At 45.4% G+C, this 14,101-nt stretch overlaps 1 protein-coding gene and 1 long non-coding RNA gene across 18 annotated transcripts in view; one reads left to right on the forward strand and one right to left on the reverse strand.

The window, feature by feature from the left end:
* The window catches only part of KIF1B (kinesin family member 1B), a 135,676-nt gene that overhangs the window by 16,935 nt on the left and 104,640 nt on the right, over window positions 1-14,101 (reverse strand). For all 16 annotated transcript variants that reach the window (XR_014551610.1, XR_014551611.1, XR_014551612.1 and 13 more), the window contains 10 exons: window positions 9,273-9,391; window positions 8,033-8,118; window positions 7,792-7,921; window positions 6,152-6,314; window positions 5,654-5,744; window positions 5,249-5,367; window positions 4,544-4,599; window positions 2,432-2,540; window positions 1,387-1,453; window positions 752-836 (listed from right to left, as the gene is read on the reverse strand). Coding sequence is in view for 13 of the 16 variants with exons in the window: in XM_083628387.1 (XP_083484513.1) it covers window positions 752-836; window positions 1,387-1,453; window positions 2,432-2,540; window positions 4,544-4,599; window positions 5,249-5,367; window positions 5,654-5,744; window positions 6,152-6,314; window positions 7,792-7,921; window positions 8,033-8,118; window positions 9,273-9,391 (1,025 nt within the window). In the remaining 3 variants the exon portion in view is untranslated. The remainder of the gene's footprint in view (window positions 1-751; window positions 837-1,386; window positions 1,454-2,431; window positions 2,541-4,543; window positions 4,600-5,248; window positions 5,368-5,653; window positions 5,745-6,151; window positions 6,315-7,791; window positions 7,922-8,032; window positions 8,119-9,272; window positions 9,392-14,101) is intronic.
* LOC310769582 lies at window positions 1,460-12,998 on the forward strand. Of its 2 annotated transcripts, XR_014551702.1 has the most exons (3): window positions 1,460-1,603; window positions 4,068-4,263; window positions 10,507-12,998. It is a non-coding gene; the product is annotated as an uncharacterized lncRNA (long non-coding RNA). The 2 variants fall into 2 exon arrangements; XR_014551703.1 differs by lacking the exon at window positions 1,460-1,603 and having other exon boundaries at window positions 2,556-4,263.

Genomic DNA, 14,101 nt, shown 5'->3' on the forward strand with positions numbered 1-14,101 from the left:
TCCATTCTGTCCTAGAAGGAACACTGTCACTTTTCCAAAAAGAGAGAGAGAGCAGTTTTCTATGTTCGTACCTTCATATGCAAGTTTCTCTGACACTCACACAGGTTCTGATCCCACCCTCCGCTCTCTCCCAATTGCTCAAATTCTCACCACCATCCAGTCATTCCATGCTTCCTTAAGCTTCACACTTCCCCTCACCATAATATTCCATACTCAGAAATGATCTTCCCAAACACTAAAAAGAAACCCCAAAATGCCTTGTTGCAGTTTTATTTACTTACTACATTTCTTGCCCACTTTTTTCTCCAAAGAGTTCAAAGTGGCATACATATCTCTCCCTCTCCTCAATTAATCCCCACAACAACCCTGTGAAGTAGACTAGGCTGAGAGAGACAGTGACTGGCTCAAGGTCACACCCAGTGAACTTCAAGGCTCGGGGGGAGGGATTTGAACCCTGGTCTTTCAGGTCCCATGCCAACGCTCTAGCCATTACACTACACTGGCTCTTACACAGCACACATCCATTTCTTCCTAGCCAGGGAAAACAGAAATGATGGTTTGAAAAAAGGCTAACATGAGACTGACGAGCGTTCAATCAATGTGGTCATTTTGGTATATTGAGGTGTGTTTGGAGGAGAGCTGGCACTGCTTGCAGAGGGGCTGCTGTTCTTTTGAATGTGAAACAGTCTGAAGAGGAACCAGAATGGATCCTGATAATAAGAGAAAAGTAAAGAGAGGGAGGAGAACATACCAACCACCAGCTCTCGCACATCCTTCCAGTGTAGCTCGTTTCCTTTCTCATGGATGATGGTGACGGTGATCCGGCGCTGGATTCCCTGGAGGAATTGAAGGAGCAAAACTTAAGTCTCCTCTGCAGCTTTATAGCAGGACTGCAACAATTAGCTGGTCGGATGTAGGGTGGGAAACCTGAGGCCCTTTGAAGGTTGCTGGACTCCAGCTCCAATCAGGCCCCAGCCAGCAGGGAGAATAATCAGGGTTGATGGGAGCTGGAGTTGGAAGCTGAATGCTGGAAGATTGAGGGCAGATAAAAGAAACAGCTTATTCACTCGGCATATAGTTAAACTATGGAACTCACTCCCACAGGGGGCAGTGACAGCCACCAACTTGGAGGGTTATAAAATAAGATTGGACAAATTTATGGTGGATAAGGCTATCAATGGCTAGTAATCACAATAGCTGTGCTCTACAGCCACAGTGGGAGGTACTAATGCTTCTGAATACCACTGTGAGAACAGGATGCTGGCCTGGATTGGCTGGCCTGATCCAGCAGCCTCTTCTCATGCTCTTGTATGATAAGATGTCTTTCTGCTTACAGACAGAAGACCTGGCAATTTAGCAGACCCTCAGATTCAAGCATCGGAGTACCTGGTGAAGCAAAAACGTCCCCTGGCAAGGTAGACCTCCAGTGTGGTCAACAATAGCAGGAATGTATCTGCAGAGGAGAAAAAGGAGAGTGCAAACAGCCAGATGAGAGAAAGAAGAGACACCTGCATAATCAGAGAGATCATTTAACCAACCTTCCTTCTAAAGGATTCATGGGAAACAGCATCCTAACAAAAAAACCATACACCTCAAAAATAAGGTGAGGCAACCTGTTCTCCTCTCACAATTACCAGAAAGGAGGGGGGTCTGAAGAGCGTGATGAGAACTGGATGTACAGGACTGCATTGCACCACAATAAAGCAAGTCACAATTCAGCACCACAAAGAGCCAAATTCCACCACTTGTCTATAAATAATGTGAATTGTGCCATGTGCATGCCCTCTCTTCTTTTGCATAATTTGAAATGTTGCTAGCCATGTAGAGGGCACAAGCAGAAATGCAGGACTACAAGTCCACACAACTTCAACCCCTGGAAAATGTGAAGGCAGAGTTCACAGGAAGCAGTCTCTTATGTTCCCGCAGGATCATAGTAGAACAGCCCCCTGCAGATAGAAGGGGTTGTTCAAGCTATTCAAGCATTCCAATACCCATGTGGCTACCAGGCTAGCTTCAAGGCTTTTGTCTTAATTTACAAGGCCCTTAACAACTTGAGTCCAGGATACTTTAAGGACTGCCTGATTCCTTATATCCCTGCCCAATCACTGAGGGCTTTAGAAGTCGCTGTTTGTGCCCACCCCACAAAGGCTCGGACACACAGCTCACATCCATCAGGAGCCGTGAGTTCAGAACAGTGGGTTGAATTCTGCAGATCCCTCCCAGCTGATATCAGAACTCCCTGTTGAACCTCAGACATTTGGCTTAATTCAGCAGCTATTTTAAGTAAGCTTTCTGATTTTACGATAAACTTCAATTGATTTTCTCTCTACTGTAATCTTATAACATACTGCTTAGATATGATGCTTAACATAGCAGGATATACACTGTTGGAATAAAACAAACACAGGAGAGATGATGAGGCAGAACTCACTCTCCAGTCGGCTCCAACTCGCTGATCTCAAACCAAACAAGGAGGTCGTATTTGGTCACGCTCTGTCCCAAGTTGGGCTTACTCACTGTGTTGAGCTTCGTAGCCGGGACTGAAAGAGGAAAAAGGCCAGCTTACAAAAACTGCACAAGGCGATAGGAAGGAGAATTCCTTGGGATTATTACCAATGGGTCACACAATGACTCAGTTCACATGTCACAGTAAACCATGGTTTACTTTGATCACACCTAAGAGGGTCACACTGGAAGGAAATAAACCACCACACCAACTTAGTGTCACCAAAACTCAAACTGGGGAATGTGGCTTGCTTTGCTCCAAATAAACCACAATCAGTAAGCCTTAGCTACAGAATGTGATTTGTTCAGACCTAAGCAAATCACACCCATGGTTCATTCATAACATCAAACTGGTGGGTGTGGTTTGTTTCCTTCCAGTGTGAGCTGGGAGGAGTGAAGTGGGAACTATTTCACTTGTGTACCGTAAAGCTATGGTTTATGGCTTACCAATACATGCAAATACAGCTACTGTCAAGGCTGTCAAGCCTTCAACTGATGCTCCAGGCTCCACAAAAGGATTGTGCCCCAATCTGAGGTGGGTTGCACCATGGTATTATTATACCACCAGTACTTTTCTCTTTGCCGTTGGAGTGAATGGACATGGCCATTAATTTCAATGCATCTACTCTGAGTAAAGTTTAGTAGGATGCAGTCCTTAATCCCCATAGTTACAATAAATCTACAATGAAAAGGAAGAGAAACTAAGGATTCTAAAGAGGTCCTGTAGGATTCACAAGACTGTACCACAAGACTACCACCACAGAAATCCTGGAAAGGCATATATAACTGCCCAATGCTGGCCTTTCCCTGGACACACCACCGATGGATGCAGAAAGGCCAGGGAAAAGGTAAGGAGGGGCTGTTCCTACATCTATCACAGACGGCATCCGGCTACTAACCATCTCGCTTGGGGAAGCGCTCGGTCTGACAGCTGGGGACAGGCAGAAAGAGGAAAGGTGGCAGCTGGTCGGCCCCATCCTGGAAAGCTGCCGCGGCAGAGGAGGCAAGCACGTTGGCGTGCTCGGAGAACGTGTTCAGCACATGCACGTTTACATAGCCAGACATGAGATACCTGATCAACTCAATTTTTCTCTCATGGTCTGGAAAAGGCAGTGGGAGGAGGATGTGGCAAGTAAGGGATGAAGGGCCAGCAGGCAATAGGGAGGCAAGGAGGGGAAAGGGACAGACCAAGGAGATTGGGAGCAGGAGAAGAAGAGGGGAGAAATGAACACAAGAAGTCAACATGCACAACCAAAACGAAAAACAAAGAAAGATATGGGATTGTTGCTGCAAGCTTGGGTCAGTGAGTTATTAGTGAGAATGGAGCTATGTGAATGAGGAGGAAGCTAGTCTTTAGATAAATCAACATCTACTAAATATTTTGAGAAATTGTTTCTACAATCTGCGGGCACCGCTTAAGATATTGTAACCAAATTTTGCACAGTGGTTCCCAAGATCTAGAAGGTTTTCATATACATTTAGATACAACCGGATGCCGTTTTGAATCAAGATGGGCAAACTAAGCCTTTCAAAACTGCACTGATTTTTTTGGTTTCTCATAGTTCCTGAGCATCACCAATAGAAGGCTGCTATAAATAAATAAAGCAGGCTGGATGACGTGTCTGGAACAGAAGAGTTGCTTACTCAACCAGCCCCTCAACCCTTAAAAATACCTCCCTGGTTTGGAATATGAACTGAAGGGGAGTCTCCAGGATTACAAACAGATGCTCATCAAAGGCGAGCAAAGTCTGCATCCAGGTAATTACATGGTGAAGTTGTAGCAAATTTGGGTCTTCTTGTTCCCCGCTCCTTTGAGTCAAAATTGACAAACACAAGTAGATGTCGGCAGGTAGGATAATAAATGATTTTGTGGGCAAGAAACTTCTATAACAAAAAACAACAGTAAGCTGGGATTCCCTCAGGAAAACGGTTCCATATTCTAATTGATTCTTTTCTTCTATTGCGGGCTGAAGAGAGGTAGGCAGTCTTGCATTTTACATACACTAACAGAGATGAGTCAGTGAAAAGTTGTTCTTACCTGGTTTTGAGAGAGGCATGGGGGGAGGGAAGTATCGGCGGGATGGCTGTCGGGGGCTGTGGAGAAAGGAAGCAGGTTAATCCTCTGGAGGTCCTTCCCAACCCTCATTGTAATATGGTCCTAGATTCAGGTAGGTAGCCTTGTTGGTCTGACACAGTCAAAATAAATAAAATAATAATAATAAAATTGTCCAGTAGCACCTTAGAGACCAACTAAGCTTGTTCTGGGTACACTATAAGCTATCGTGTGCATGCACACCTCTTCAGATATTCTTCAGGTAATATGGTGGTTACAGACCGGTCTCATGCTAACACTACAGCTGGCTTTAGTGCTACAGTGTGGTAATAAACTCTCTCCCCTCTCCCCGCCCCCAAATTCTACTCTTTGGAATGGGGAGCAAAATCAGAATTGAAAATGCAGACACCAGAGTGCTGCACTGTGTTAATTCACAAGGCAGCACTAAAGCAGTTGCACATGAAACTTACTCCACTTCCCCTAGCCTTAAAAAGCCGTTTAAAGGCTAGGAAAAGGAAGAGAATAAGAACTGCTATACTAGTAGTGGCAAAGGAAGGGAGAGGAAGGCAGGTAGGCAGAGTGAGTGGGCAGGTGGCCAAATGCTTCCCTAAGGAAATATTTACAAATCCAGGCTATCCTTTACGTTTTCCCCCATTCTGACCTAATCAGAGGACATCCATACACAAATACCTGTTGAGATCCTGTCCCTGAAGATGGAGTGGATGTTGCTGATAATGTCCAAAGACTTCAAATACTATAGGCTTCGTCTTGATGTATTCTACAAAGGATTCTGTCACTTCCACAGAAATCTATCAAAAGAGACAATAAGCACGGCATCAGTCTGGCTTTATATGTCTTCAGCCAATCAAAAGCCCCAGCCACTGCATCTGACAAGAGATGGATGGCTTAACTCCATTTGGAACGTATACAGGGTCTGTTCCAGCTACAGCTTTGTCACACATCCACACTAACTACCCCCTTACAGAAAACGTCAAAGCCGGGCTATTCTGACTCCCAAGAGATAGAACATGCCCCCCCCCACAACAGTGACAGACCAGGAGGTCACCCATCAGAAGCAGACCCACTTCCACTTACGTTCTGGACGTGATAAAAACCAAGAGGCGCCCCTCGGCCATTGTTTTTGAGAGGTTCAGTAGAGAATGCTTCATCATGTCGATGCAAAAAGCTAGGGCGACAAAAATGCAATCTAGTTTAGCAAAAGAATGCTTTGTCATCTATTCTGGAAGGCTGTCGTGAAGAGAAATGCTGCTCCATAGTTTAAAAAGGTTCCCCACCCCACTTCTGCAGGAAGTTTGACAGAGGGGTCAAAATGTTCATTAAAATATGCTGTTGTCCCAATCTCAGGAAAGTTTGCCCACCCTCCTTCCATGCTAGTTAGAAGTCTTGAGCAATTGGAAGCAAAGTCAAACAAGAGGCTCTGGCTAGTAAGCGACACTGCTCTGTGTGTGGATGCCCCGGAATGAGTTAGGTTCACCCTTGCACGGCAGTTCCCAAACAGCTCAGAATTTCCAAAACAATGACTAAGACTCTGACCCACAGATACTGCTGTTGCTCACTGCAGGCGAAACTTACTTGAATTGGCAGAAGATGTCTGCATATTCCGGGAGGATGCCGCTGGCTTGCAGCACTGTCACCCGGAAAGTAAAGACACTTCCCAGTTTTAGGTGGTCGCCAACTTCTTCGGTAAAGCCTTCCATGGCCATCTTGCCATCCAGCAACGAGCCAGACTTCAGGTCTGAAAAAGGGGGAGGATTGACTCATGAGACAGTCAGGGTTTTCCTATGCCTCAGTGTCGTGGGGCGCTTTCCCCAAGCAGCTGCTCAAAACGGCATCTGAATTTCCCACGATGCTTCAAGGACACAGGAGGCTGCTTCATGCCAAGTCAGACTATTAGGCCCATCCCTGTACTGACAGCAGCTCTTCAGGCTCAATGTGGGATGGGATGGAAGGAAGCTACACCCCTGACCCTGACCATTAGGTCCAGTCGTGGCCGACTCTGGGGTTGCGGCGCTCATCTCGCTTTATTGGCCGAGGGAGCCGGCGTACAGCTTCCGGGTCATGTGGTCAGCATGACTAAGCCGCTTCTGGCGAACCAGAGCAGCGCACGGAAATGCCGTTTACCTTCCCGCCGGAGTGGTACCTATTTATCTACTTGCACTTCGACGTGCTTTCGAACTGCTAGATTGGCAGGAGCTGGGACTGAGCAACGGGAGCTCACCCCGTCGTGGGGATTCAAACTGCTGATCTTCAAGTCCTAGGCTCTGTGGTTTAACCGACAGCGCCACCCGCGTCCCTCAGGAAGCTACACACCCACCTCTAAATCAGGGGTCAACAACATGGTGCCCTCCAGATGCTGTTGATATCCCAACTCCCATCAGCCCTAGCCAGTGATCAGGGATGGCAAGAGTTGTAGTGCAAAAACATCTGGAGGGCCACATGTGCCCCTGCCCTGATCCGCCTGCCTTGCCTTTAGTCCCAGAGCCTTCATAATGGACCTGCTTCCAGAATAACTATGAGGGGACCTTTTGGCCTTTGGGGTTGCCGTATAAAAAGAATGCAGGGCAGGGGGAGGTATGCTACGTGCTAATGTTATCAGCTTAGGGCTATTTTTAGATATGTCTTGATACTTTTGCTTGGGGTTTAGGTTCACACAAATGGCAATGCATATTTTTTAAATCAAGAATTAACAGTTCATTTTAGTGCTGTAATGATAATAAAAAGTATGTGTTGTTATTGTACTGCAGTATTTAGGCCAGGGATGGTGAACCTGTGGCCCTCCTGGATGTTATGTGATACCAGCTCCAGAAGCCAGCATGGTCAATGGTCAGGGATGACGGAGGTTGGACTCCAGCAACAACTGAAGGGCTGCAGCTTCCTCATCTCTGGATTAAAGGCTCCTGGGAGCACCATCTAAAAAGGAGGCTCCTTGCTGTGTCTCTTCATGAGTGGCTGCATTGGCCTTTAGTAACACTGATTAAAACCAGGCCCTCCAGATGTTCTTGGACTCCAACTCCCATAACCATAACCAGTATGGTCAAGGATGATAGGGGTTGGACATCTAGAGGACTACAGGTTCCCCATCCCAGATTTGAAGGGAGGGGAACCCCAGTCTGCCTGGGTCCATTGTTGTTTCGATCCTGCACTTAACCCTAAATTCAAGGTAAAGCCTCCGTTTACCCTGTCCCACCTTTCCTAAGAGCTGCATCACTTACCCATGTCATTCATTCTGTTGATTTCCTCAGGAGGTGTGATGACCTCTGAACTCTGGCCCTGACCTTCTACAATTCGCAGTTCCTCCAAGGACAACCCAGAACGGGTCATCGCAACCGACGTAAAGTTGCTCTGAGCAAACCAAAAGGGAGAGGGGAGCGATAAGTTAGCTTTCTGTCCGCTTTCTACACCAGAAGGGACAGGAACACACAGATACAAGAGCTCATTTAAGTCGCGGGTTACCTTGTTAAAATACTCGTTATCAAATGAGATTTTAGCGGTGCCCGACTGCCGAACACCAGATCCATAGTCAGGGGCTTCTTCGTCAGCTAAAAGAACAAAACATAGGGAGGAATTCAACATCATGTGATTATGATTGCTCCATCAATGTGAGCATTTTGGCCTTCCAGGCAGAACATCTCCCCTCTCTCCCACCCAAGTGCTGTTTGAGAGGTTCTGCTAACCCCCCAGAGCTAATGGGAGGGTGCATGGGGAAACGAGAGGGAGGAAGCCCTACTGCACTAGTGGGACTGGTTGAGCTAGCACAACTATTTACTTGAATCTGGCCCTGGGAATGGATACAGCAATCAGATGAGCAATTAGATTTTCAAAGAAACTATAGTAGGCCCTTTAAAAATGTAGAATTCAGCTATTGGTTTACAATACTCAGCTATTCAGTTGATCTTGTTCATTTTATTTATTATTGCACTTATTGCACACCTTTCCTCTAAGGAGCTTGGTTCTTCTCACACTCCTTTTTGTTCTCACAATAACTCTGTGAGGTAGGTTAGGCTGAGAGAAACTGACTGGCCCAGTACGTTTCATGGCTGAGCAAGGATTCTGAACCCAGGTCTCCCAGGCCTCAATCCGACACTCTAATCACTAGACCGCACTGTATAAATAATTTCACAACCCTGGAAAATATCTTATGTTATTCCTATGTTATTCCTTACTGAAGGACAGAGATTTGAACTGAGCTACCAAAGAAAATCAGCCACCGTTTTCTTAAGTTTGGCACAAAGGGGGGAAGGCAGCTACTGTGTTCAGCATTAGATGAATTGTTGTAAACCAGGAGACCACAAGTAGGGTGAACTGGAGAGGCTCTGTCACCAGCATGGGATCGCAAAAGGCAGGGATAGGGAACCTCAGGCCTCTTTAACCAGCCTTTGGGGCTCTAACCAGGCCACACACAACACACACCCTGCTTTGCACCCTTATTGGTCCACTTATGCCTGGCTAGAATCTGCCCTTGAACCCTGATCATGCCTCTTGCTTGCCTGGAGGACAGGCAGAGAGGGGATGTGTAGAAACAAGATGATTGTATAAAGGTAAATGAGCATCCACTGCCCCACCTGTTTCTGATTCTGGGAGGTCCCCAGAATCATAGAGTTGGAAGATTGGCAAGAAGGGAAAGTGGCCCTTGTGCTGAAAGAAGCTCCCGTGAGGAATCATGGAAGGGCAGAGCGTAAGCACAGCACCTTACCAGCTATAGCTTGGACTGCCACACGCAGGAATCCACGCACTTCCCCTTTCTCACTGACCACGGCCACTCTGTGGATGAGTGGGACTGGGTAGAGAAGATTGCTCAAGTAGACAAAGGCCCTGGGGGGTTAAAGGAGGGATATTATACAGAAGCACAAACATTAGCACACCGCTTACAAACTGAAGCTTGTACTTGTCAGCCTGAACAGGCACCGTATTAGGTTTTGGAATCTGCAAACCAGTTTTAACACATTTGCATCAATGCATAAAAACTCAACCAGCCACTCAATGGTAGTGAGTTAGACATGAAGATGTTGGTTTATCAAAGAAGATGTTTGAAATGGAAGAGAGCTATAAACGTGGGGTTTTTTTTAGCCAATTACTAACATTACTAAGGATGAAAGCTTTATGAAAACGTTTCAAGTACACCAGGAAAGGAAATTACAGGGTTTTTTTTTAAAGTGTTCACCTTTATTCACAATGCATTCTAAACAGGCAGAAGCACTTTAAAAAGGGGAAATATGATGGGGCTTAATATTGATTTCATCCTTCCATGTGTATTTCAGTGATGTTGCCCAACATCCAAGAATGGCTGTGTTCAGACAACAAGCTAAACCATAGTTTAGTGTGATGAGAACAGGCTGCAGTGAGTATCAGGCTCACTACACTCCCTACTACCCTTCCTGCTTACGTTAACTTCAAATAGCTCCTTCTCAGAAGGGCTGTAGCTCAGTGGAACAGCATCTGCCTTGTATGCAGAAAGATCTCCAGGGAGGACAATACTAAGCTAGATGGGGCCAAGTCTGGCTCAGTATAAAGCAGCTACATATGTTCCTATCTACTTGGACTGCGGCAAACTGTGAGGGGGAAGCTTTATATGCCGTAACTGGCTAAACGTACTCAAGTGTGAACAGGAATAAAGGCCAGGAAAACATATACTGTAGACTAGTGGCTTGCAAGGTATTAATCTATTCTGCCATCCCCATGCCCTTTGCCCCACCAGGCAGACATTTCCTGAAATGAAAAGAATGTGAGCGATGTAAAATGCATGATTTTATATATATACATATACATAAATTCTACAACAAAAATGACAACAAAATGGCAGTACAAAAGAAAAATAAAATAATAGATTAATAAAGTGCTAGGAGCAAAATGAAAACGTGAAGAACAAGAAATAGCCGCAACTCAGCACTGGAATAAATCAGTTAAGGATCTACTTCATTTTTTTTCAGTCTGCTCCGAAGAGATGGAGACTCCTGAATATGCCAAAAGGGAATGTTGTGTCATTTGTGAGCTTGTAAAAAATGCAACATTTCTATTAAATCAAGTCTGGCTTCATTTTCACTCCCAGTGGAATCAAGAGACGTTGTACCAGGTAAGAGATTCAACGAGTTACTATGTCATTATTGAACACTAGGAGTGAATAAATATAAGCTTTTGAAACACTTGCCTCTCATGTGGTAGAACGAGCTGCAAATTAAGTCTTCCCCCATCTCTTCACCATTTACACTTGTATACATTGGCAATTGAGGGATCATCCAGATCATATATCTTTCAATGAGAATTATATCCCCTGCCCTGCTTGAGCAATGGCAATGCTTCTGAGGGTTGTAGCCTATGCTCGTCCTACTCAGAGCAGACTCACTGAAATGAATGACCATAACTAGCTTAGGCCCATTCATTTCAATGGCTCTTGCGCAAGTAGGACTTTGTTGGATACAACACTGAGGTTCTCCCACGCTTGTCAACTCTAACACCGACTGCCCCATGGAATTCTCACAGATCCTTAAAATCCCTCTGCCTGGGAGGTTCTCTGCATCGGTGGTGGAGATCAAGGATGCAGAAGCCCTCCCTGCAAAGAAAGGTGGATATATGCAAAAATGAAGCTTCATTTTCCAAAGCACATTTAAACCTCTGTCATGGCAGCACACAGTTCATCTAAGGCCTTTTAAAAGGTTGTTAATTAAAAGGTAAGTGGGACCTGCAACAAAATATTGCAGTGAGGGATGATCCTGTTAGGGGCTCCAGACAGCGCCTCCTCCCATTGTCCCAATCTTCACTGGGCTGTTGGTTGGGGAGCAGGGGTTGCAGAGGAGAAGCTCATCCTATTCTCCCCGCCCATAAAAATATTTTTGTACTCCTGAAAAATGTGGAGCTCTCCTGAGCACACTGACACCTTCTCGTTTTGAAGGGGCTGCATTTTGGCTCCGGTTCCATCCACACTCAGCAGCTGAATATTCTATTAGGAGAACTGACGGTGCTTAGAGCCATGGGGCTATGCACTCAGAGGAGGAGATCTACTTTTTGTGCCTCCACCCTATTCAAGTGTTTCCCAGCAGCTATATGCATTTTCATACACACTTCTTAGCTAGAGAACTGCACCGCAAGATTCAGAGAAGTCCAAATTACAATGGAAATTTCAGTTCAAGTACTGTTCTGGAAAGCAAAAATTGAGTAAGTTCGCCTTTAAATGTGAACTGAAATTCACCCTGAACACCTGTGGTTGCCTGCTAGATGTTGTATTCCAACTCCCAGCAACCTCAGCAAGCCCAGCCAAAGGCCAAGGATTATGAGAGTTGTAGTCCAACAACACCTGGGTCACAGGATAGTCATCGTTTCTTTAAGGTAACAGCCATGACTATGATCTTTGCAGCAGGAAATTCCATGAAATTACTTCTGCACTCAGTGGAAGAACCTCCTTCCATCTGCCAACTTCCTTCAAGACAATTTTAAATCTAATTTTATTTAAGGCAACACAGCAGCAGACTGAAAAAGGGGTGCGGGGAGCTATATTAGCAGAAAGGTTGGTGAGGCAGAGTGGCATATTCACACACACACACAAAAACCAAATGAGAAATAAAATTTAATATGAAGATTTGTATCAAAACATAAAGACAACGGAACTCAAAAGAATGATAATGGTGGGTTGCTGTTGTTTTCTTTAGATAAACACATCATCATTTCAAGGATTCTGAGAAAAATGCTCCACAGCCGCCACCCCTTTCCACCTCCCCTTCCAGCTTTTAAACCCAACGAGAACATCAGGCCTCCACGACAACCCAGCATGCCAAAAGATATGGCCACAGGGACTAGCTCTTTCATTTTGAGCCACAAGATGGCAGCCAAGGCACACACATGCGAAAATGACTGATTTCAGCTGTAAGGAGCCACAGGTAATGGTGTGTGATCTGAAGGCCCTTTATTCCCTGAGGCCAAAACAGAACTAGAAAATAAGGCATCAGGGAATGGGACAGATAGGAACGAGAACTGTATTCATTCAAATCCTTATTCTTCCCTACCTACCACAGACCAACTTTGACAGGTGGGTGGGGCCTCCCAGCTGTTAATTATCTGATGTCATTACAACACCAAGTGACCATTTCAAAGAAGCCCCTATGAAGATACACTGCCAATCAGCAGTTGTAGCGAGCTCCAGGGTGGTTCTTTGGAGCTGAGTCTTTTCCTGCCGAATGCTGGGCATTATTTGGGAAGAGTGGTCTCAAGGGCCAAATTTGGACCTATGCTAAATCCAATTTGGCCCACAGACCAGAGGTTCCTCAACCCAGGATAGGCCCTCACCATTCCAAAAGAGGGTTCTTGATATTGTGGTCTCTATGAAATAACAGCAGGGTGTCTCAGCTAGACACAGGGAACCCAACCTGAAATCCTAAATCCATGCAGCTCCACTGGATTCAGTGGGACTTACTGTTGAGTAGAGATGGGGGGGGAAATGCATTGCCAGGGTCCACTCCCCCAGCTTGATTATGTACCTCAGTAAGGGTGTCTTGGGCATCACTATCACTGACCAATCAACCTCACAGTGGTAAAAGATATAGGAGCTCAGTTCAGATATGACACCAAGGAATGGTTAAAGGAAGCTTAGCTATGGGTCGGTGTGATGCCTGAATTGACAAACCATGGTTCATTATCAGATGACAATATCAGAAACTATGGCTTGAAGTGAGTTTGCAAACCACTGTTATGCATTTCCTCTGATGCAACTTCTGAACTGACAAACTGTCATTACAATATTGTGCTGCTATGCCTAGCTGTAGGACTTCTGAGCTGAGGAGAAATTGAAAGCCGTTCCAAACCATGGTTCACCTGCATATTTCAAACCTCAAACTATGGTTAGCACAAATGTTTTGGTGGGGTGTCTGGGTGGCATTAGTGAAAATATTTTTCTGCACCAAAGAGACATAATTTATCTTCCGCAAGTAGAGAGAAGGAACTACAAAGATCACTGTAGCTTTAACCGCTGAATACAAAAGCCCCTCTTTTGTCCTCCTCTAATTTCTGAAGGTTTCACCAAGTATTGTCCATACCTTGACACTCACTAGCCCTATTTGTATGTCACAGTAAGCCATAGAGCATGGCATGCCGCTCAGTCACCTCCCTTTTCTCTCTGGAAATAGCAAATCAGGTGCACTGGGCTTAAGGTGACATATGAAACAACCAATAAAACCTTTGGCTAACCATCAACGCTTATCTGGAAATAAACTAACCATGAGCATTGGCTCACACTTCACAGCAAGTCAAGGCTTGGGGTTTGTTGCTCCTGGCCGCACAGAGGGCAGAGCAAAGTGGGAGCAATTCAGCATCATACATTTAGTATGTTGCTCATTCATTACAAGTCCTGGTTTTATCACTTACTGAGACATGTGGCCACAGTAGCCATGGACTAGAAACTTGGTACATAGGACTAATGTTGGAGACAACCCATTGAAGCTGAGAATCCCAAAGCAGAATTCATAATAAATAACATGCCAAAACTAAATTATACAACTAGCGGAGGCCTGGATGCACGGAGCTCAGAACACACCCATC

Source organism: Podarcis filfolensis, assembly GCF_964270895.1.
Source record: "Podarcis filfolensis genome assembly, chromosome: 8".
Classification (NCBI taxonomy): Eukaryota; Metazoa; Chordata; class Lepidosauria; order Squamata; family Lacertidae; genus Podarcis; species Podarcis filfolensis.